General features: G+C 34.6%; 1 protein-coding gene across 1 annotated transcript in view; it reads left to right on the top strand.

Moving 5' to 3' along the window:
* Positions 1 to 22,924, top strand: part of CNBD1 (cyclic nucleotide binding domain containing 1) — a 511,440-nt gene that overhangs the window by 42,684 nt on the left and 445,832 nt on the right. Inside the window, exon 4 of the mRNA XM_082722613.1 lies at positions 12,743 to 12,901. Coding sequence (XP_082578739.1) covers positions 12,743 to 12,901 — 159 coding nt within the window. The remainder of the gene's footprint in view (positions 1 to 12,742; positions 12,902 to 22,924) is intronic.

Here is a 22,924-nt window from a genome sequence, read left to right as displayed (position 1 = left end):
AAAAAATCTTCCTAATTAAAATATGCTTGACACACAATATTATATTAGTTTCAGGTATAAAACAGTGATTCAGCAAAACTGTACATTTTGCTATGCTCACAAGTGTATCTACCAACTGTCACCATACAATGGTATTATAGTACCACTGACTATATGCTCTAGGCTGTGCCTATCATCCCTGTCCCTTAGTCATTCCATAACTGGAAGCCTGTATCCCCCACTCTCCTTCACCCATTTTGCCCTCCCTCCCAATCGGGAAACCACTAATTTGCTCTTTGACTTATGGGTCTCTTTCTGCTTTTATTTGTTTATGTATTTGTTTTATTTTTTAGATTCCTTATACGGTATTTGCCTTTCTCTGCCTGAGTTATTTCATTTAACATAACTCCCTCTGGGGCCATACATGTTGTTACAAATATGGCAAGATCTCATTCTTTTTCTTATGGCTAAGTAATATTCTATTGTATATATACCACATCTTCTTTATCCATTCATCAGTGGACATTTTGGGTTGCTTCTTTATCTTGTCTGTTATAAATAATGCTTCAATAAACAGTAGTGCATATATCTTTTTTAGTTAGTGTTTTCATTTCTTTTGGGTAACTGTCCATTAGTGAAATTATTAACTTGTATTTCTTTTTTCAATTTTTGGAGGAAACTCTATACTGCTATCCACAGTAGCTGTACCAATTTTTATTCCCATCGACAGTGCATGAGGGTTCTTTTTTCTTCACATCATCACCAACACTTGTTATTTCTTAGAAAAGACATAGACTTTATTATTTTTTTAAAGATTTTATCCATCTACTTGACAGACAGAGATTACAAGTAGGCAGAGAGGCAGGCAGAGAGAGAGAGAGAGGAAGAAGCAGGGTCCCCGCAAAGCAGATAGCCCGATGTGGGGCTCAATCCCAGGAGCCTGGGATTCTGACCTGAGTCGAAGGCAGAGGCTTTATTAACCCACTGAGCCACCCAGGTGCCCCCAAAAGACATAGACTTTAATCAGTACACCTGCATATCAGCTCATTTCTGGAGTAAAAGAAGTTTAAGGAAGTGATAGCAACTGAGAAAACAATAAGCATCACAGAATGTGTTAATCTTTGTTGAAGATATATTTATCAAATAAGTAATGTTTTAGGAGGTTAAGAATTCATGTATTTACAAGGAAGCTTGTATTCTTATTTGAGTTTTATAAATCTTTTGACTTACCTTTTTGGATAGTAAGGTTTTTTTTTTTTTTTTTTTTTCTTTTAGAGAATGAAAAATAAGTGTCTAAGCTGCAACTTTTATACTGGGAAAATTTAGTCCACAGTTTTAACCATTTTTCATTTGTCTGTGGGCTTATTTTAATGTTAAACTACAAAGTTGTGTATGGGCTTTGGTTATAATGTACTCGTCTCATCAAATTTAGCATCAAATCAGAAATTGCACTTAATATGCAGAGTGTGGCATTTTAGAGTTTTTTGATACATTTTTACTCCACATTTTAATGAAGTCCAATCAGTATCTATTATTTAAAAAATTTAATTCTCATTAGGCATAGGATCAAATAAGGACAAAGAAAAAGGAGTAACTTGCTATGTTTAGAAGGAGTTTCAGGTTTATAACTAATAACAGGTTATAACAGGTTTATAACCAGATAATGGTAAAATTCAGTAAAACCATTTTAACTTAGCTTGTGTTATATAACTTACAACTGAATAATTTGATTTGGGAAGAGGGATTTTAGTAGCATGCCATATTGTGGTTCCTGCCCATCAACCCCAGGATTTTACTAAGAGTATTTTTTCAACGTGCTAGAGGCATCCTGACTAGAAGAGGTCTGCTGGGATGCTTCTCATGGGCCCAGAAGTCTGGCCATGCTCAGTTGGACAAATTACTAATTAGTCCAAAAGCTGTCAAAGCATGTTTTGTATAAGGAATTAATGCTTCAGTTTGGACTTCAGATTCTAAAGAGACTAGGATATCTCAGCTGCTTGAATTGAAACTCAAAATTTTACTTCTAGTTCTAAAAGCAGCAGTAACATGTACCTTTGATCTGGGTCAAAATGATGTGGAACTTTTCTGTAATAAATACATTTTTTCCAAACACATTTTAAAACAGCCATTTGGTATAGTACACATACTACCTTGATGGATTATAAATTCTCTCTGAAACTGTAAGTGCAGAAAATGCTGGAAAACAAAGATGAATATCTGGAAATGAAGCAACTGAAAACCTATAGCAAATGGATTTTGATAGACTGACTCAAAAAAAAAAATCTCTGCAAAATTATTTTCTTAGCTTGTGGTTTTCTTTTGAGATTTGGACTTCATTTCATTCCCTAACATTGTGAAAATTATCCATGTGCTACAGCTACATCTAAGTAGTGCTTATTTCATGCTAGCTTGAATCTGGCCTCAGGGTAATTAAACATAGGGTATTTGAAAAATGTGTATTTAACATTAGAACAAATGGAACTCTCCTTTTTATGATTATAAACCCCCTATTTTCTCTGAAGTTCTGAAGTCTATCGAATGAGATGTTTCCTGTGTCTTCTTAAAGTCAGAACTATCATAATTCTGTTGTATTATTTTTCTCTAAAAAGTAAAGCAAAAATTTACATTATCTGGAAGAAACCTTACGATAATATTTTATCATTTGTTTATTCATTTAAATAATATCTACTGAGTACTGATCGTATCTTATGTACAAGTGACACGAGGTCTGTACTCAGAAGATATGGCTTCGTAGCACTGGCAGGCACAAAGAGGTAACAAAAAAATATATATATATATATAAGTATCAGAGGTGACAGAGGTGATTGGGAGGTGGTTTCCACTCAGAGTACTTACGTTAATTGCAGACAATGTACTGGAAGATCAGCGCAAGCATCCTTGAGGAAGTGATGTTGAAGTTCAGGGTTAAGTAAGAGTTGGCTAGGAGAAGATAAACGGTCCCTGAGACAAAAACAAAAGAAAACAAAGCAAAACCAAAACACCCAAGTGCATGTGTTGGTCTTCACACTGTTTATTATATAAATGCTGGTGAAGCTATTTTTCTCGTATACTAATTGCCTAGTTTAGTAGTTGTCACCAGAAAGTTGTTGAAAAAAAATTTTTTTTTTAAATCTTTAGTCAATTTCTTCCATATATATCAAGATGGGGGTGCTGGTGGCTGAGAGTGCAGGTAGAGAAGATAGGAGGAAAGAAAAAAAGAAAACAGAAGGAAGGAAAGAAGGAAGGAACAAAGAAAGAAGAAAGGAAGAAAAAGGAAAGGAAAAGAGAAAGAAAGAAAGAAGGAAAGAGAAAAGGAAGGGGAAAAAGGAAAGAGGAAGAAAGGGAGAAAGGCAAGGGAGAAATGAAGGGCTGTCATGCTAGCTCATGAGAGCAATATTTGGACCTTTTGGAGAATTCTATGAAGGAAAGGGGAGGGAAGTTTATAGAAATCAAACTAGTTGCCTCACCCATGTTCTGATGTCTTTTGTGGCCCAAATCAAAGCCTTTACTGTGGCAGTATCGTAGCAAAGTGGGGTAGGATTTTCCTGCATTAGAGTGGACTGTTAGAAGGAAGTTTCAAGTCTTAGTTTAAAGAAACCTACCATCCATGTTTACAACTGCCACTGAGGAATGGCTGATTATGCTAAAAGGAAGGCCCTTTTGTCACACTTCCTTCCTGATCATTTTGGTTAGAATTGTCTAACTAAATTTGACAATTTGGTTAGATTTAGATCATTTTGGTTAGAATTATGGGAATATCTGCTGAGGAAGGTTGAATGGCTCTGCCTGGGGGAGAGGCATTTTAACTTGGAGTTGTGGAGCTATCCAGGAGAAAGGAAAGGTAGAGAAAACAAGGGGCAGACAAGAAGCAAGAGGAGCCAGGAAAAAATTGGAGAAGTGTGTACAGAGTAAGGAGAAACCATTGATCCTAGGCATTGGATTGAGGACATTTAAGAAAGCCCTATTTATGAATTTCAAGTGTGCTGTGCTATATGTGATACAACATCTCTTTAGGATAACCCCAGTGTTTGATGAAATCTATTAAACTTACAAATTCTCTAAATATTTGGTTTAGTTTAGTTTTGTTGAGGAAATATAGTCAGAGCTGGTTTTATTTCTGGATAAATAAGATATGGAGTAAAGAGTATTTAAGGAAGAAATAGTACAGTCTGGGGAAATATTGAAATCTTAAGGAGAGCTTTGTTCTTCTGTGGATTTTCATGGGACTTTATCTAGATTTTAAGAGGCCAGTAGAATCCACCTTTCATAATTTGTATTGCATGAAATTCCTGACCAATATCCTGATAATGGAAAAATGTGATATCATCAGTTAAGAGACAGGTAGTAGACGTGGTGCAATTATGAGTTCAGCTGGAGGAGTATTGTAAATGTTAATGTATTTTCTTATAAATCCCATTCATCAAAGACTATATGCAACTAAGGGGGAAAGCCATCTTTGATTCAAGTGGAGTCTTTTCTATGCTTTAAAAGGCTATAGTTGAATGTTTGGATCTTCTTCCACATTATGTACTATTGGTGGAGAAAATTTGCCTCCCTGTGCTTCCAAATTGGCCTTTCCGTTTTTCAAAACTAGATGCTTCATTCATTACTTAAAGTAGCCATATGAGGCTGAGATTTCTTCAAAGAGATTACTTTAAAAAGAGGAATAGAAATTCTAGAAATTTACTGGACACATTTTCTCTGCATTTTAGTTTTCTCTTCAATAAATTAAGTCTAGTGTGAGTGACAGTATTGCTGAATGGTTATACTGTGTTTTATCATTGTTTCTCAACAGTCAGTAATCATTAATTCCTATACAGAAGTCAGGTAGAGAGCCTTGGTACTGAAACAATGTTTTCTATAGAATGTGGAAATGAGATTAGAAAAGAAACTTGATAAAAGCCACTGAAGGGATGTGTAAGAGCTTAACAAAGCTAATTTGAGAATGCTGAGAATAATTAAGGATCAGGAAAATCAGATAATGTAGATTTGTAATCACCAAGTGTGTTACCAGTTCATCAATGTTCTGTGGGTGGAAAAAGTAGGGTGATTAAAAAGGAAAAATTAAAATGATATATACCTGGGAACTGAGAGAGTGAACAAAATAAAAGCTTCTTTGTTTGGGTTTGGAGGTTAGCAAATGTTTGTTGAATTGGATTGTGAATACAGGGAGTTTAGGTTATAAGTGAAGACAGAGTATGGTATTTGATTACACTTATAAATATATTTTAATATATTGTTAGATTAAAGGTTGTCTTTAGACATCCCACCTTTTAAAATCTGAGCTTATTAATTTCAACCAATCTTTAGTAAGCAAATAAGCTTTTTGAAATAATTTCACTTTCTTGCATTTTCGTATGGCTTGTCATATATTATGGAAAATGTATTGCTGTTTAATTACATAGAGTACATGTTAAGTCCAGCTGTTCACATTTAACTGTGGATTTTCTATTGCTCTTTGGAAACGAAAAGAGGAGACTTTGAGTTTGGCATAGACATTTTTTTAGTAGAAACTAGAGAAATATTGCTTACCTCTGTCTAATCTTAAAATATTATTTCTTATATTATAAGAGATGACAGGATTCCAATGTTTGCTGTCAAGAGTACATAATGGAACTTGCCTTTGAATCCTCAGTTGTAACTTTGGATATGTTGGCAACGTGTAGGACAAAGTCAGCACTATTGTACAGCATAAGACAAAGCTTGCAATTTATGAACTTGTATCTTGGGGATGGCATTTACCCATAATTATTTCCCTGGTTTGTCATTAGTGATAATTAAGCTAAGCTTAATAAATGGAGTATACATAGTACACTTAAAGTGACTGTATTTATTTGTATTTTTATGAGTCAGGCTGACCTTATTTATATATAAAAAAAAAAGGATCCGAGAATCCTCATATTTTACTCTGGCTCTAACTACTGCCTAGTAAAATTTATAAGATTTACAGAAAAGTGGGGGATGGAGTTACAGATTTGGGGAAATGATTTTTTATTTTATTTTATTTATTTATTTCACAGAGAGAGATCACAAGTAGGCAGAGAGGCAAGTAAAGAGAGAGGGGAGGAAGCAGGCTCCTGCCGAGTAGAAAGCCTGATGCGGGGCTCTGTCCTAGGACCCTGAGATCATGACCTGAGCTGAAAGCAGAGGCCTAACCCACTGAGCCACCCAGGCGCCCTGGGAAATGATTTTTAAAAAAAGTTTGTAAGACCTATAATACAAGAATACACAGATTGCAATGTGTTGTTCTGATGGCCTTTGGATTACTCACATCTGGGTTTGTTGTTCTGCAATTTGGCAATTGCGTTGCCTTAGCAAGATTACCTAAAACTTTGACTCTTAGTCTCTTCATCTAAAATGGAGACAATAATACGTACTCTATAGTCATGTTGGAGGACTGACTGAGATAATGTATACTAAATGTTTTGAGGCCTTTTTTTTTTTTTTTTGGTCTTTAATATGGCCAATTTAAAAACAATGATAGCTACAAAAACTATGATGTTGCATAAAACTATTATTTTACTAGTGCATGATTGTGGAATATGCACTGGCCATTTAGAAAACATTGGTTCACTGGGTTATACAGATCTTAAAAATGTTGACATGTTTATGCAATATATGAAGATCACAGTTTTTAATAACATCACTAATCATCAGAAAAGGCTGAAGTGTTAGGAATTTGTCAAGTTTACAGACGTGGATACAAGTTTTCCAAAAATCAAATTTTACTTGAAAGCTTGAATTTTATCATAAGTGACAGATACTGTATATTTGAAGTGACAACTGCACTTTACTCATTTTTGAGAAAATATATTCCAAACATCAAAGTCATTTATTATCATTTGTTTTTTGGCTATTCTTTCAAGTAAATATGAAGTGCAGTGAAAAAAGTGGATAGTTTAGCTTACAAATCAGGTAATAGCTCACTTTTGAGAAAAGAATCCATTTGAAATGCTGCAAAAATTCTTTATTCTTTTCATCTCGTCACACAGAATATCACAAAAAAAGTGTACTCAGGGTTAGAGGATTGAGTTTTAATAAAATTAATATTTTTTCTGGCTTTTTAAAGATTGCAAGTGTGTGGCAGTGAAGAATTCAGTGACTTCTAATATAGTTTGATCTCATTACTCTGAATCATGCTTAGTTGCAAATAGTTTTACCCATCATTATTTTTGCATGATTAAACTTCAACACAGCAAAAAGAGGGAAATCATATCTTAGTGATATTTTGATCTTTTTAAATAATATTTTTTCTCTTTACAGTTACTGAGGAATTAAATAACAGTGATTTCCTATGGTCTATATAACTTAATAAGTGCAGGAAACATGATTAATATTTTACAATTAGATTCACAAAAGTCAAAAATTTAATAATATCATGGTGGCAGTGAGAATGTAGAGCAACTGAAACTTACACCTGGACTACTGTTTTAGCCATTTTAGAAAATAATTTGTCTAATTATTAATATAATTGAGGATGAATACATTATGACTTAAACATTCTAATCCTGGGTCTAGTCCCTGGAAAAGTTGTGTATATACAAGACTAGTAATGGTAGGCAAGTTTGTATAAAGCAAGCAAACCAACAGAAAGCAAAACAAACCTGGAAACAAAATCTCAGTTGCCCACAGATGAGAAAATGGGAATAGAAAATCCCCTTTGTGATATATAAACATAACGAAATCTTAGATAGCAGTAAAATGAGTGAAAGATAGTCATTAAGTCTCATAAACACAGTGCTGAACAATAACAACAAAGAAGTGAGTTGCAGAATGCTTAAGAATTCGTTTATATTAAGTGCAAAAATAAATATGCAAAATTAAAATTAAGTTTTTAAAGGGATGCATACATTTTTGATTAATCTGTATAATGAAGACCAAGGAACAAAATTCAGGGTAGTGGTTATCTCTGGAGTGAGTGCTACATCTGTCCATGGAGGAGAAGTTGTATAGTGCCATAGGTACTTTATAAAGATCTGAGTGGGTACACTAACACTGTTTTATTGTTATTTTTAAAAGTACAATGTATTATGTATTTTTTAACTTAATAATCAATAGAGAAAATGCCAAAACTTTAAAAAGTTAATAGCAGAGAAATGAATAGAATTGCCTAATTATTGGCTCATTATGGTTACTATCCAATTCTATAGATAATTTCATGCATCCCTATCATTTACCTTGAGTAAAAATTAATTCAGAAATAATTAGATGTAATGATTACAAAAATATGGAAAGATTACTAGAAGATATTAATCTGTCTTATAGTGTCTATGTCTATTTGACATGGTCAATAGATTTTTGAGTTGAATTTAGCATCTTTAGAAATTTCTTCGGCAGGAAAATTCCATGTACGTCCTTGTTTAAAAAAGGAATATTCTTTTTGTAACTCTTTTCATCTTGAATGTCTCAGTTTAAATCTTTCTGTGAGAGACATTATCTTTTCCTACATGTTTACATTCTTATAAGAACCCTGTGATTGTTTTTCACAACATATATAAATTCTTTATATCACTTTTATTAGCTTTCAATAACATATTTAGAGACTGATTATACTATTAGTGCCTTCCTGCATTGGGTAGTAAGGAACATATTGGCTAAGCCAGACTGTCCTGAGACCTAGTTGCCCAGGAGATACCTGGCTGGCCCTGTCCAATGATGGCCAATATTACATGTTGCATCAGAAGTTGCATGGGTGAAGTCCTGATCATGGTAGGACTTTCCAAGACATGATAGGACCTTATCTTAAGTAGGTGTATGACCATCATTATAAGCCAAGTATGTGTCCTGTGAGGAAATGGGGGAGACTTTTGAAACCATGCTCACTGATGACTGATGATATCATGTGTTCCTTGCTGAAATATGTATACATTGACTTTATTGCAATAAAATGGAGTAAGTGGCATTAAGAAAAAAAAAAAAGGTAGTAAGGAACATAAAGGCAGAAATACAATTGTTTGTCTAATGAACTTTTCCCTAGCAACCTCACTAAGTTCTCTTATGAAATTTGTAGATTCTAGAATAATGATAATGCCATGTCATTAATAATAATGTCATTAATAATTATAATGTTATCTGACAAAAATATAACAGTTTTACTGATACATTCTGGTTCTTACACTTTTTACTTGTATTTTAATGCCCAACACCTCCATTATTGTATTGAATAGGTTAAAGCAGGATAAATGCCTTATTTCTAATTCCAGAGACAAAGCTGGAATTAATAATTTTGTCATATTAAGAAACTTCATTATTTCTAGTTTTGTAGGATTTTATATTATACATAAATATTATATCATATGAAGTGTTTAGATAATCATAATTTTTCTTATTCCATTAATGTATTGAATTACATATCTGAAATAATATTCCTGGTATAGTGTCAAGTAGGCTATGCTTTACTTTCTTTTAAAATTATTACTGGATTCTGTTTATTCGTATTTTGCTTAGAATTTTTGCATCTATATTGTGATATTGGCTTATAATTTTCTTTTCTTGTAATATCCTTACCAGGTGTTGATATTAAGGCTATGTTGGCTTCCTAAAACTAGCTGGAAAGTATAACTGTCTTTTGTATTTTCTAAAAGTATTTGGCTTTATTTATTTATTAAGAGTTTTGGAGCACCTAGGTGGCTCAGTTGTTAAGCATCTGCCTTTGGCTTGGGTCATGATCCCAGGGTCCTGAGATCGAGCTCCACATCAGGCTCCCTGCTCAGTAGAAGCCTGCTTTCTCCCTCTTCCTCTCGCCCTGCTTGTGTTCCCTCTCTTGCTATGTCTCTCTCTGTCAAATAAATAAATAAATAAATACATAAAATCTTTAAAAAAAAGTTTGAATTCATCATTAAGACCATTTTGATCAGGAGTTTCTTTGCAGAAAGAGTTTTACTTATTAGTTATATTCTTTTTTTTTTAAGGTTTTGTTTATTTATTTGACAGAGACACAGTGAGATAGGGGAACACAAGCAGTGGGGGTTGGAGAGGGAGAAGTAGGTTTTCCACTGAGCAGGGTATGGGGCTCAGTCCCAGGACCTGGGTATCATGACCTAAGCTAAGAGCAGACACTTAACGACTGAGTCACCCAGGTGCCCCTTATTAGTTATATTCTTTAAAATATTTAGAACAATTAAAATTTCTATTTCTTGTATCAGTTTGGTAATTTGCACTTTTACAGTGATTTATCTCATTCTAAGCTTACAGATTTATTGGTGTGAAATTATCCATAATATGATAATTTTATATCTGAGATCTGTGATGAAATCTCCTTTTTCATTCCTGATATTTATTTCTACTTTTTCTCTTTTTGTTCTTGAACAATTTTTTGCTAAGTGCAGTAGATCTGATTTTTCCAAGTTTGTTAGATTTTTAAATAACCAAGTTTTGGTATTGTTTATTACTCTGCTTTAAGAGATATTTTTCTTTCTTTATTGTATACTTCTACTTATTTTGGATATACCTTGCTCTTTTTTTCTCCCTTCTTGAGGTGGGTCCTTAGCTCATTGATTATCAATTAAAAAAATACATCCACTTAAAGCAGTATGTTTCTTTCTAAATAGTTTTATATATACCTTTTTAGTCTAATGCCTGAAGAATCCTTAAGATGATCAATTGAAAAAAGACCAGTAAAGCAGCTAATCATTGAGGAAAAAGGGACAAGTCTTTGTGTACAATCCCAATGAATTGTCAAATTAGATTAGAGGGTAAAAGAATCCTAAACATATTAGATACAGAAGCATTGTATTTTACACACACACACACACACACACACACACACACACAACATAGTTATACAAATAGTGCGTGTCTTGGCACAATCTTAACATATAATGACTAAGACATTATGAAAAAAATCTTTAGAGGCCTGAGAATAACACAAAGGATTCAGTTTTCAAGCTAAACCCATGAGTATCAGAGACTTTACCCCATACTAAACTTTGCTTAAAAAATTTAAAGGTACAGGTTATCATGGAATATAGAGAGATGCAGAAGTCTGAGATCACCAACATAGCTCTCCAGAAAAAAAGCTGAATCACGTCCGTGGCCTTCCATACTCTCACTTGCCTTGTCTTCTTGTACAATTTATTAACTTCTCATGAAATGATTTTTGCATTTTGTATGACTGATTTTTTTAGACTATATATATTGTATTATTACTAGTTGTACTATATAATGGTGAGGATAATTTTCTACCATTTCCTGAAGAGCATAGAGCACAATTTAATCAATTAATCAATTAATGTGTATGGCCACATATTTGTTCCTATTGCTTTTGTTGGTTTAGTAGCTCCTGGTTAATTTTAAGAAGCTTAAATGTCACTGGGGACTATTGTGAATCCTATGGCTGCCTTGAGATTTCCAACACAAAGTAGGAAATTAGGAGCCATGTGACTTGGACAAATAAGATGAACTTGGACTGGAAGAATACTAAGTCCAATGGAGACTCACTTCCCACATTCCTGCCACAAAGTCGGCCATATCTACCTCCCACTTTTCCTCCAGTCCATGGACCTCTCTTCTCCAGAATATAAAAACTTCATTCTTTTTGCATTTTAGCATCCAGGCTGGGTGGAGGAAAGCCAATTGCTTTGTACCTGAATTCTTGTCATTGTTGAGTTTTACTGTGCTTACTATTTATGGGAGTAACTAGGGATAGAGTTTTAAGTGGTGTTCCAGGTCTGGAGGAATAGTTGAGTTTCTGCAAAAGGAATGGAAGAGAAATGGATTTTGACTTTTAATTTTATCTTTGTAAGTTATGCTAGGCTATCTCATTTCTGTATACATCAAGTAAGTAAGTTTTACTACTGACATTTTAATATCTGCAAACTTCAGAGATATTAAGGAAACTCTAGCTCTACTAGTTATGAGTGTTAAGAGAAATTATATAAACCCTTTAACCTGAAATTTCCTTATCATATCAGTAAGGGATAATATTGCTTATTTCACATAGTTAATATTGATATGTATATATAATGTTTAGCAAAACAACTAGCATAAAAACTCAAGTATGCATTAGACATTGATGTGATTATTTACTGTTATTATTATTCCAATTAATTTTTATCTTATATTTAAGTATGATTTTTATATTCTCTTGTATATAATACAGGTCAGTAATCTATGATAATTTTGGCTTTTATTATCTCCTGCACATTGTTTTTTCTTAAGGATAGACAGCATTTGTTAGTTTTTGCTCTTAGAGTTTTTAGTGACTTTTTGATAGGAATGCGTGGAGCTAAAAAAATGAATGGAGAATGGTCATTCAATTATACATCTCCTGGGGACTTGGGTGTATGACATACTGTAGCATAAGAATAAAGAAAAATGGATGCTTTCCAAGATGTTCATAATTTACTAGTTGGAAACAAAAGTTTTTAAAAAGCACTTTTATTGTTGGTATTAAGTTTACACCCAAAAAACAAGTATATAGCTATAAAGACAAGGATGTTAACCATTGACTTCAAATATTTCCTTAAAGTATGTACACTTAGTTACAAAACATGTTCCAATCACTTAAGACAGTTATAATATGTATAACCAAGTTCTGTATGTAGAAAATATTTTATGTATGTCCGTGTTGAGGCTTAACAATGATGTATTTAACTGTAACGCTGATGATTGGGGGAAAAAAAGTAAGGCATTGAAAAGGCATACACTATTAAAATGCCAAATTATCTTACAACAGTGCCTTTGTAGTCTTGACAGTAAAGAGTTCATGTCAACCATTTTGTACAATATGCAACACCATAATCTGTTATGTTCCTTTGTTCAGAAAATCTATCGAAGAGACAGTAGAATATGAACCCCCAAAACGTGATGATTCTCACAATATAGCTATCCATGTTAAAATAGCACGTGGTGGTCTTACTTTATATGAGCCCAAAAAATTTGAAGAAGAGATTGTAGAATTCCTGGATATTTTAAAGAAATTGTAAGTATTTTTAATATATTACTTCTTGTAGTTGAATAATAGTTTTGAATAGCTCTACTTTTTTTTTTAAAGTTAGCTGCTTTTGGGTAAGTGTGCTTTAATTGTATTCTACCATTAGTGATTGATTCAGGAGAGGTAGAAATACTGAAGACTGTTTCTAGATGAATGGAGTCTTCATCAGTTCCATCTTCATGGCATATCATGGATACATTGGTAATATATCCAACTGTGGCACATTTTAATTTTATGTTGCAAGCAAAATAGGTGTTATTTACTGATTGTGTTAAATCAAAATTATGTTTAAGATTTCATCAGCTTATGGTTACTTGTCATCTTTTCACAGCATTTAAACTATCTTCTCCATCACAGAGGCTTTAAGATAAACTTATCTCATATTCTTTTTAATTTCTCGGAAGACATTGTACTATGATTGGGACACATTCCTGAAGGAAGAGGAGGAGAAGGAGAAAGGAGGGCTTAAATTTAGGTGGAGGCTGGTTTCCAGGGTTGGTATTGCATTTGTAAGTAAAATTAAAGTTGAAATGAGACGAGAAGAAACTGTGATAATAGAATAAAATGAAGAGAAAGTGTCAAGACTAGAATTGTGCCCCAAATAAAAACCAGTAGCATGGAATAAGAAACCAAAAATCTGGCATTTATGTTTGGTGGAATACACTAAGAATTCTATACTAGAAGCACTCTTCTTCAAAATTGTCATTTCAGGGGCACCTGGGTGGCTCAGTTGGTTAAATAGCTGACTCTTGATTTCAGCTCAGGTTTTGATCTCATGGTCCTGAATTCATGCCCAGCGTGGAGCCTACCTGAAAAAAAAAAAAAATTAACACTGCAAATTTGAGAAAATATGGTCAGAACTTCCAGGAAATTCAAGAATAGTCAGATTTCTGATACTTTTACTTAGAACAACATCAATGAAATAAACACAGCAAATACTAGACCCCTTATAAGAAGGGAGTTGTGAGGGAATTATAGAGAAGGAAATCATAACCACCTGTCATACAGGGGTATAATTAAACTGGTAAGCTGCAGAAATAGAAGATTTAATGAGAATGGGTTCAGTCATTATGCTAAAAATATACTTTGGTAGAAAATCACTAAAGCACTGAAAGTTACTGGAGCTATAGCCACTTGCATTCCATTAAAACATAATGTTGACAAAAATGGCATTGATTAAATATTTTAAATGTCTGGAAACCCGTGAATCACCCACTGCTGATTTCAGATTGTGTTGGGCTGCAGGATTTTCAGTGGGGTAATCTCTGTCTTTCTGAAAATAACAAGTGGCACTTCCCAGATGACATAGGTTCTGTCTAAAATGCAGGAGGAGCTCAAGTGACACGATTCTCTGGCACGGTGTTAAAATCCTAAGAAGTAAATGTAGGCTGAAGGTAGGATAGAAATTAGAAATGGATAAAAACCCAGTACTATGTTAGCAAGACTGAGCAGGAACTATGGTTGAAGGCTATCCAAACACAAGATGGAATAGACAAAGAATCTACCGCCGCATCCTTAAGTGGACCTTCATGAAGTCCACTTAACAATAAAACTACAAATACCCTACACAGTAGATGTTGGGAGAGTGGCAATTTCCAGAACCCACTCCCTCACTCACATGTGAGAGAATGTGTGGGTAGGTAGAGGAGATCTTGAAGTACTCCAGGCTCCTCCTTGCAGTGGCTCAGAATTGGCCACATATGACTTTTCAAAATGAAGGTGGCAGGTCTTGACAGCTACCAATGGGTGGGACTGTGTCACTCACTGAGTTACAAGGGCAGAGTATATGAGAGGGGAACTCACTTTTATGTTTAATGTTCACAAAGGCTTTAATTTTTATACATAAAAATTCTGATTCATTCTCATATTAGTGCTTTGAAGTCGATATAATAAACTAGTCAGTAAAAGCAGTGCATGTGCTTAGTCCATAATCTATATTTATTCTTCTGCAGATATGTTTTTATCCTCTTGTCTTCTTGGTGCACTAGTGTATTCATTTTCCATTACTGTATAACAGATTATCATAACCATAGTGACTTAAAACAACATCCATTTATCATCTTTATGGGCAAGGCTTAGTTGGGTCCTCTGCTCATATCTCAAAAGGTTTCTTTTTTTTATTAACATATAATGTATTACTTGTTTCAGTGGTACAGGTCTGTGATTCATCAGCCTTACACAATACATAGCACTCTCCACAATACATACAACACATATCCTCCCCAATGTCCATCACCCAGCCACCCCATCCATTCTGCCACCCCCACCCCCCAACTCCAGCAACTCTCACAAGGTTTCAATTAAGGTGTTTGTGGAGCTCCATTCCTTTCTGGAGCATGAGGTCCTCTTCCAAGCTCGTAAGTGTTGGCAGAATTTGCTCCTTGTAGTTGTAGGGCTGAGGTCTCTACTTCCTTCCTGCCTCTCAGATAGGCACCCATTTCATCTCCTAAAGACCTGCAGATCCTTGCTGAATCACCATCCCTCAGACCTTCCCACATCATGGAAGCTTACATATTCAAAAGCCAGCAAGGGAGATTCTCTCTTTCTCCTATTCTGCTAAGGTGAATTTTTATATAACCTAATCAAGAACATGTATATTCCATCACCTTTGTCATATTATATTGGCTAGAAATTAATGTTGGTTTTGCCCCCATCCCTAAAAAACTCAGGTGGGGGGGATGAGTAGAGGGTCTTAGGATATGTTAGCCATATTTAGTAACATCACAAGTCTCTGTGACTCAATCACATATGCAGTGGGGCTGTGTGCTTTATGTACTCAGATAAAGTACTTTAACTAAAATTATGTTTATTGATGGATAAGTTGTCACCTCTGTAGCCCACTTTATCTCTAACTGAACCATGATCAGATTGATGGGCTTCCTTCCTGAAGTGATTTAACACATTTTTAAAAGTAGCTATCTACTTTCTAAAATTCTTCAGTTTGTTATCCTGACTAAAATTTTAACAAATAAATTTTGAGTAATAGTAGCCTCTTTTTAAAGAAATGCAAATATGCATTGGAAGATTAAAAAGCTTTTGCTTAGGGGTACCGGGGTGGCTCTATTGGCTGAGCATCTGACTTGTGATTTTTGCTGGGATCATGATCTTGGGGGGTTGGAATCAAGTCTCTTATTGGGCTCTTTATTATGAGTGTGGAGGCTGCTTGAGGATTCTTTCTCTCCCTCTCTTTCTCTCTGCCCCTCTTAAACACCACCCCGCATACACATGCTCACACACATAACACTCTCTCTCTCTCTCAAAAAGAAGCAGCTATTGCTTATTGGTAATTTGGTGAGATTTGGTTTAATCATATTGATTACTTACCTTCCATTTTAATTCAGCAGCTTTGAGTAAACAGTGCTATGTGAGAGGAAGGATAAATGATTTTGAAACATTAAAATCATTAGAAATGGCAAGTCTGGGAGATGTCTTCAGCGAGGTGGGGGTTTGAGTAACTAAAAGATGCTGTGTAATTAGGAAGTGTGTGTGAAGAACAGACTGAGAGGGAAAGATAAGAGATAGAAAAAAGAGTTGGGAGACTTTCTGTTAAATTTTTTGTTTTAAGTTGTATTGGATTGAATATAAGCCTGTAATGTTTATTAGTTAAGGTTTTGGATTTTAACCAACAGAAATCAATTCTGGTTAAAACAAACAAACAAACAAACAAACAAAAGACGGGGGAAAGACAGGAAACCTATAGAAGAATATTGGGTAGCTCCCCAAATAGAAGAACTACGAGATACTGGAGATGATATGAGCTAGAGCACCTCTGAATGTCTCCTCAAGATGCAACACTGGACTTGGGGCACCTGGTGGCTCAGTCAATTAAGTGTCTGTCTTTGGCCCAGGTCATGACCTTGAAGTCCTGGGATTGAGCCTCCTAGTGGGCTCCTTTGCTCAGTGGGGAGTCTTCTTGTTCCTTTCCCTCTGTCCCTCCCCCAGCTTGTGCTCTCTTTCTCTCTCACACAAATAAAGAAAATCTTAAAAAAATATACAACACTGGACTCATTCAGCTACGAGTATTTTTGATTGGGAGTTTTTAGGTTCACACTGTAGTTCAGGGATAAGAAGTCAGATTGTTGTAATTTGTTTTTGTACCCACCCCTTGGATAAATACTGAAGGGGCAGTGCACTTTTATTGATAGTTTTACTGAGTTTATATTCGATTGGTAAATGATAGCCTTTCTAAAGGGATAGCATTTCAAAAGAGAAACTACTTTAGAAGGAGGGGGAGATGGATTATGAGTAAACATCAAAAGTTATGAACTAAAGCATGACTTAGAATTTTAATTTATAAGTAAATTTACTGATTTAATATTTTGTTTCTGGCAATGTTCTTGGTATTGGGACTTGACGGGTGAACACACAATATATTTGCCCTCAGGGGAGCTTATATTCTAATGTGAGAGAGAGAGAGATAATAAACGTATTATTATGTCAGTGAGTGATAAATGCTAGGAAGAAAACTAATGCAGAATTGGGGGATAGGGTATGATGAAAATGATCAGAAAATCTTTTTTGAAAGGTAACATTGATTAGATAATTTCATGAAATAAGAGAGAGCTAGGCAATCAAGTATCTTGGAGAAGTGCATTCCAGGCAATGCAAGAGCCCAGGATGGCAACATGTTTTGTAAATTGAAAAAGAAAATTTTAGCAAGGAGGCCAGTACTATGAAAATGCATGAGTGAAGGGAAAAGTTGGAAATGAGACTTTGGAGGTAACCAGGAATCAGATCATTACCTAGAGTCCTGTAGGCCATTGTAGGTTTTGAATTTTGATGTACCTAACAAAATGGGAGTGACACATTGTGATTTAAATAGTAATAGGTCACGTGTGGAGAGCTGACTGTGAGTGTAGGAGTTTTAGGGTAACCCTTAGGAGGCTGTATGGAATTGGTCTTGATGAGAGATGACTGTAGCCTGAATTCTGTGTTAGGGAGTTTGGTTTGACATATAGAACTTGATTTTATTTATTTTTTTAAGACACGAGTTTTCTTTTCTTTTTCTTTTTTTTAAAGATTTTATTTATTTATTTGACAGACAGAGATCACAAGTAGGCAGAGAGGCAGGCAGAGGGAGAGGGTGAAGCAGGCTCCCTGCTGAGCCAAGAGCCCGAAGCAGGTCTTGATCCCAGGACCCTGAGATCATGACCTGAGCCAAAGGCAGAAGCTTAACCTACTGAGCCACCCAGGTGCCCCAAGATATGAGCAGTTTTCAGTTGATAGTACTGGAAGCACATTAGATTCTTTGCTCAACTTGACCACTAACAGTCAGTATCCTGGACAAATGATCTAATACTCTCACATGTTTGTATTTGATTACACTGCCTATAACAGTGACCAGCTTTTAAAATGCAATTATGGATTGCTTTGGTAAGAATAATTGGTTTCTTTATAAATGACTAATTTTCGAAAAGAAAAGTAACATGCATGTATATTTGTGAGGGTCTTGGAAAGGGTAGGAGAAGAGACAAACTTATAAATGAGCTGTGAAAAGCAGTTTAAGATCCTCTGAGGAAACTTGGCCCAATTGTGTTTTCTCCTACTTTCTGCAATTAAAGATGCTTCCTTTGAGGGAATGAGGCATCAGAAGATCATTATGTTTCAGTGGAGCGGTGATGCAAAGCCCTTCTCAGGAATGACTCAGAGGAATTGCTCCCTGGAAGGACATGAGGATTTTTGCTTTTTTAGATTCAGGCTGCTTAAAATCCAAATACAATATGGTTCCTACACTGTTGTTTTCCAGTGAGATGGCATATAAGATGAGAAATTATAATCTTAAATTATATTTTAAGGCTGTATGCTGATGAGAGAAAAATACTTTGTGGGGTTAATTCTGTTAAAAATACAGAGTTTGGATAAAAACTGACTTATGGAACATAGGTTAATAAAGAATGGTGTGAATATTACAAGTAATTTAAATTTTTGACAGAAAACAATCATCATTTAGGATATAAGATTGGAATTAAATGAAGAGAGTTATTTGTGTTTAAGAGATGAGTTAGCAAAAGACAGAAATTAAAAACTCCTTGACAGTAGATTGATATAATAGAAGAGTAAGGCACTGAATCCTAGTCTATCAGGGTAAAAGTCAAGGTCACATTGGAATACACATATTGTGAAACCCCTGAAGTTTGTAGTCTGCAAGACCTGCGTTCTAAACTGGACTCCTCTAATTACTGGTTGTATGATCTTGGGAAAACTTCTATCTCTTGATATACAATTTACTCATCTATAACATGGGTACAATTAGATTAAGAAGTGCACTTGTTGTGATGAGCAGTGGGTAATGTATGGAACTGTTGAATCACTATATTGCACACTTGAAACTAATGTACACTTATGTTAAACTAATATACTGGAATTAAAATTAAATTTAAAGAATAAAATAAAATGGGCACAATGATTAACCTCATAGGATCATTGTTGTGAAGCCTAAATAGAGTTAAAAATGTAAATTCCATCCATATTACTTAATCTGTCCTATGTGGTACATTGTATAAGTCAATCTTCCCTTTGCCAAATGATCTTAGATCTTATGTATTTTGATAGGCTCTCATACAAAAGATTTTACTATGTACTTGCTACATTTGAATATAAAAGGATTCCTAATATCTCAGAATAACAATGCATTCCATTTTTTATTTCTTCAAGAAAGAATATGCAAATTTCTTACAGTTTTTTAATAAATAATGCCTATTAACTATCATATATTTACATTAGTTTACAAATTTGCCAGTAATATTTTCATACTGAAGTTTCAGAAACTAGTATTTGGTCACAAATTAACTAGTACTTTAAAAAGTTATATTTTTATGCTGTCCCATTATTTGAAAATAAGCAAATATCTTCTATTGCAATGTTTCTTGCAAAATTTTTTTTCACTATGCAGATGTCTTAGTTCATTTGGGTTGCTATAACAAAAATACAATAGGCTATGGCTTAAACAATAGAAATCTATTTCTCACAATTCTGGAGACTAGAAAATCTAAGATCAAGGCAGATTTTGTGTCTGGTGAGGTCCCTCTTCTTGGTTCATAGATGGCTCTTTTGCGGTGTCCTCACATGAAGGAAGGAGTTCGAGTTCTTTGGGGTCTCTTTTTAAGAGTACTAAGTTAGGTATTCTGAGACTCAGTTTCCAATGTGTAGAGTTGTGGGGGTTCCCACACCAACCAGCAAGGTGTTCAAGAATTCAACTCAATTCTGACACTCTCCAGACAAAGCATTAGGTTTAGTGTTCACTCCTACAAAACTGCATCTCCCCATCCCTAATAAGCCCCACAATTACCTGCCCTTCTAACCAACTGACTAGAAATCACAGATTTCTATGACTCCATTTTTGGGTTTGATTAATTTGGTAGAATGGTTCACAGAACTCAGAGAAGCATGCTACTTACCTGATCACTTATAAAAAAGATAGAACAGGAAATACCAGACAAAAGAGGTGCATAGGACAAGGTGTATGGGAAGGGTGTGAAGTTTCTATGCCCTCTCAGGGTGCGCCACCATTCTCCCCAAATCTCCTCTTGTTCGCCAACTTGGAAGTTCTCCAGAACCTGTTCTTTTTGATTTCCTGGAGGTTTCATTACAAAGTAATGACTGTTAAAATCATTGGCCGCTGGTGATTGATTCTATCTCCATGCCCTCTCCCTCCCTGGATGGAAGGGATGGGAGTATGGGGCGTGTGTGTGGAATGGAAGTTCCAACTTTTTAATCATGTAGTTGGTTGATTAACCAACCCTTATTCTCAGGTGGGGTCCAAAAGTCACCTCATTAATAACTAGGGACACCTTTGTCAATCTTAACATTAAGAAAACTCCAAGGGTTTTGGGAGCAGTGAGCCAGGAACTATGGATTTATACTCAGATGACCAAATTTATATTTCTTAGAAATGACAGTATCACAGACACTCTCGTCACCTCTCGTACACTCTTGTCACCTCTCCTCCACTCTCGTCACCTACTCATCTCCCAAAGGGCCCACATCCTAACACTATAACTTTGAGGTTTAGGATTTTAGCATATGAATTTGTGGATGACACAAACATTATATCCATAATAAAATGTATATTATTTACCAGAGATGTGAATGTCAAAGCTGTGACTTCTTGCCTTGGGTGATTATTTCATTTTGTACTTCAAGTTAGATTTTTTTTTATGGAAATATTTTACTAAGTATTTGGTGTAAGTATATTAGATTTGTAAGTGTAATAGAAAGCAGAGATTGTATACAGAGAGATCAGAATGGAATGACTAATGGCTTTTTAAATTATGTGTTATATTATAGATATAATAAGACAATGGGATATAAGGACTTTAAAAATATTTCTTGTAACAATTGTTCTCTTAAATTTCTGCAAAAATGCAAGTTTTTCTTAAAAATTTTATGTATGGCTTTACAAGGGACATTACTTGCTTTCTTAATGTAATTACTTACAAAGTCATCTTGAAAGTTAGTTCTAACTTTACCAAGCGAGATGTCTTAGTTTTCTATGTATAAAATTGTGCATTATATGTATGTGCAGAATGCTTTTGTACTCTGGGATTTGTTATCTACTGACATAAAGAACTGTTTTGGAGAGACTTAGGAAATCAAGTCTAGGCCCAAGTAGTACTATATCTAGAAACTCTTTGAAAGATTTGATTGTTTCTAGTAGACTGTAGGTCTGCATGGTCACTGTGGTCTAAATGTCAAATCTTGGGTTTAATTGCAGAGAGGTCTTTAAAAGCTTGAAACATAATTCCTTATTTCTCTTTCCTGTCTCATCCATTAAACACTTACTCTTGCAAAACACTGGTTTAATTGGTTTCCTTAATATTCAGGGTTGACCTGATAAGTGTGTGGCTTGCACATACCTTGATTTGGCTAAAGAGAGTGTGGTAAGTATTCTGTAATGTGTTTGCAACTTTCACTTATGGTTCTCAGTGGATTTGAGACTCTACCTCCTATCTCATGGTCTGCATGGAGTTTAGTTTCAAAATGAGCCATTACATTGGGTTTGCTGTACAGCAAGTTATTCCATCAGCATATGGTTCAATGCTCTTTCTTTTGTATTAGATCCTATCAACAGGCCTGGCTTGGCAAAAATTTTTCTTTGAAACATTTATTTTCTATATGTTTAAAGGTAATTATTGTGGCTAAAATTTTAACACATTACTTCTCTACTATTTGCTACTCGATGTTACAAATCTAATAATTTTAGATTTAGCGCCTATTGGTTTTCAATTTTTTTGCAGTTAGAATTCTTATTTGAAAGCAATAGAACCTGATTTTTGAGTTAAGAAAAATTATTAAATTTCTGGTTATTTATGATGTTTTCCTTCAAATGGGATATGTATATAAAAGAGAACAGATAATATAAGTACTCTTGATATTTTTAGCCACATTTATTTTTGGAAAGAAGGAACTAATTGATATTGCCCCTAGCAGGGAACATTCACTTTAAAAAAAAAATTCAGTTTCATAAAACAATGACAAAAGATGTAACATAATTATTTTAATTTGCATATCTTTGCTTCCTTTTTGAGCTGAATTTTTCTTCATCCATTTATTGGTTATTTGTATTTATTTGTGTTGGTGTGAGCTAACTGCTCATCGTCTTTATCCATGTTTCCTATTGTACTTTAATGATATATTGTTGATATAAAGAGGTTTCTATGTATTATAGATATAATATGGACATAGTACCATTTATAGAATGGAGAATAAATGCTTCAAAAAAGGATTTTGTGGGGCGCCTTGGTGGCTCAGTCATTAAGCCTCTGCCTTCAACTCAGGTCATGATCCCAGGGTCCTGAGATCAAGCCCTGCATCACGCTCCTTGCTCAAAAGGGAGCCTCCTCTCCCTCTCCCACTCCCTCTGCTTGTGTTCCCTCTCTCGCTGTCTCTCTCTGTCAAATGAAGAATAAAATCTTTAAAAATAAAAAGGATTTTGTCCAACATATATACTTCTCCAATATATATTTGCAGGTCATGCTAGATTTTGACAACTGTCAAATGAAGATATATAGC

Source organism: Mustela nivalis (assembly GCF_964662115.1).
Source record: "Mustela nivalis genome assembly, chromosome: 2".
Taxonomy (NCBI): domain Eukaryota; kingdom Metazoa; phylum Chordata; class Mammalia; order Carnivora; family Mustelidae; genus Mustela; species Mustela nivalis.
The sequence above is the reverse complement of the archived record's forward strand: the minus strand, read 5'-3'. Positions and strand labels throughout refer to the sequence as shown.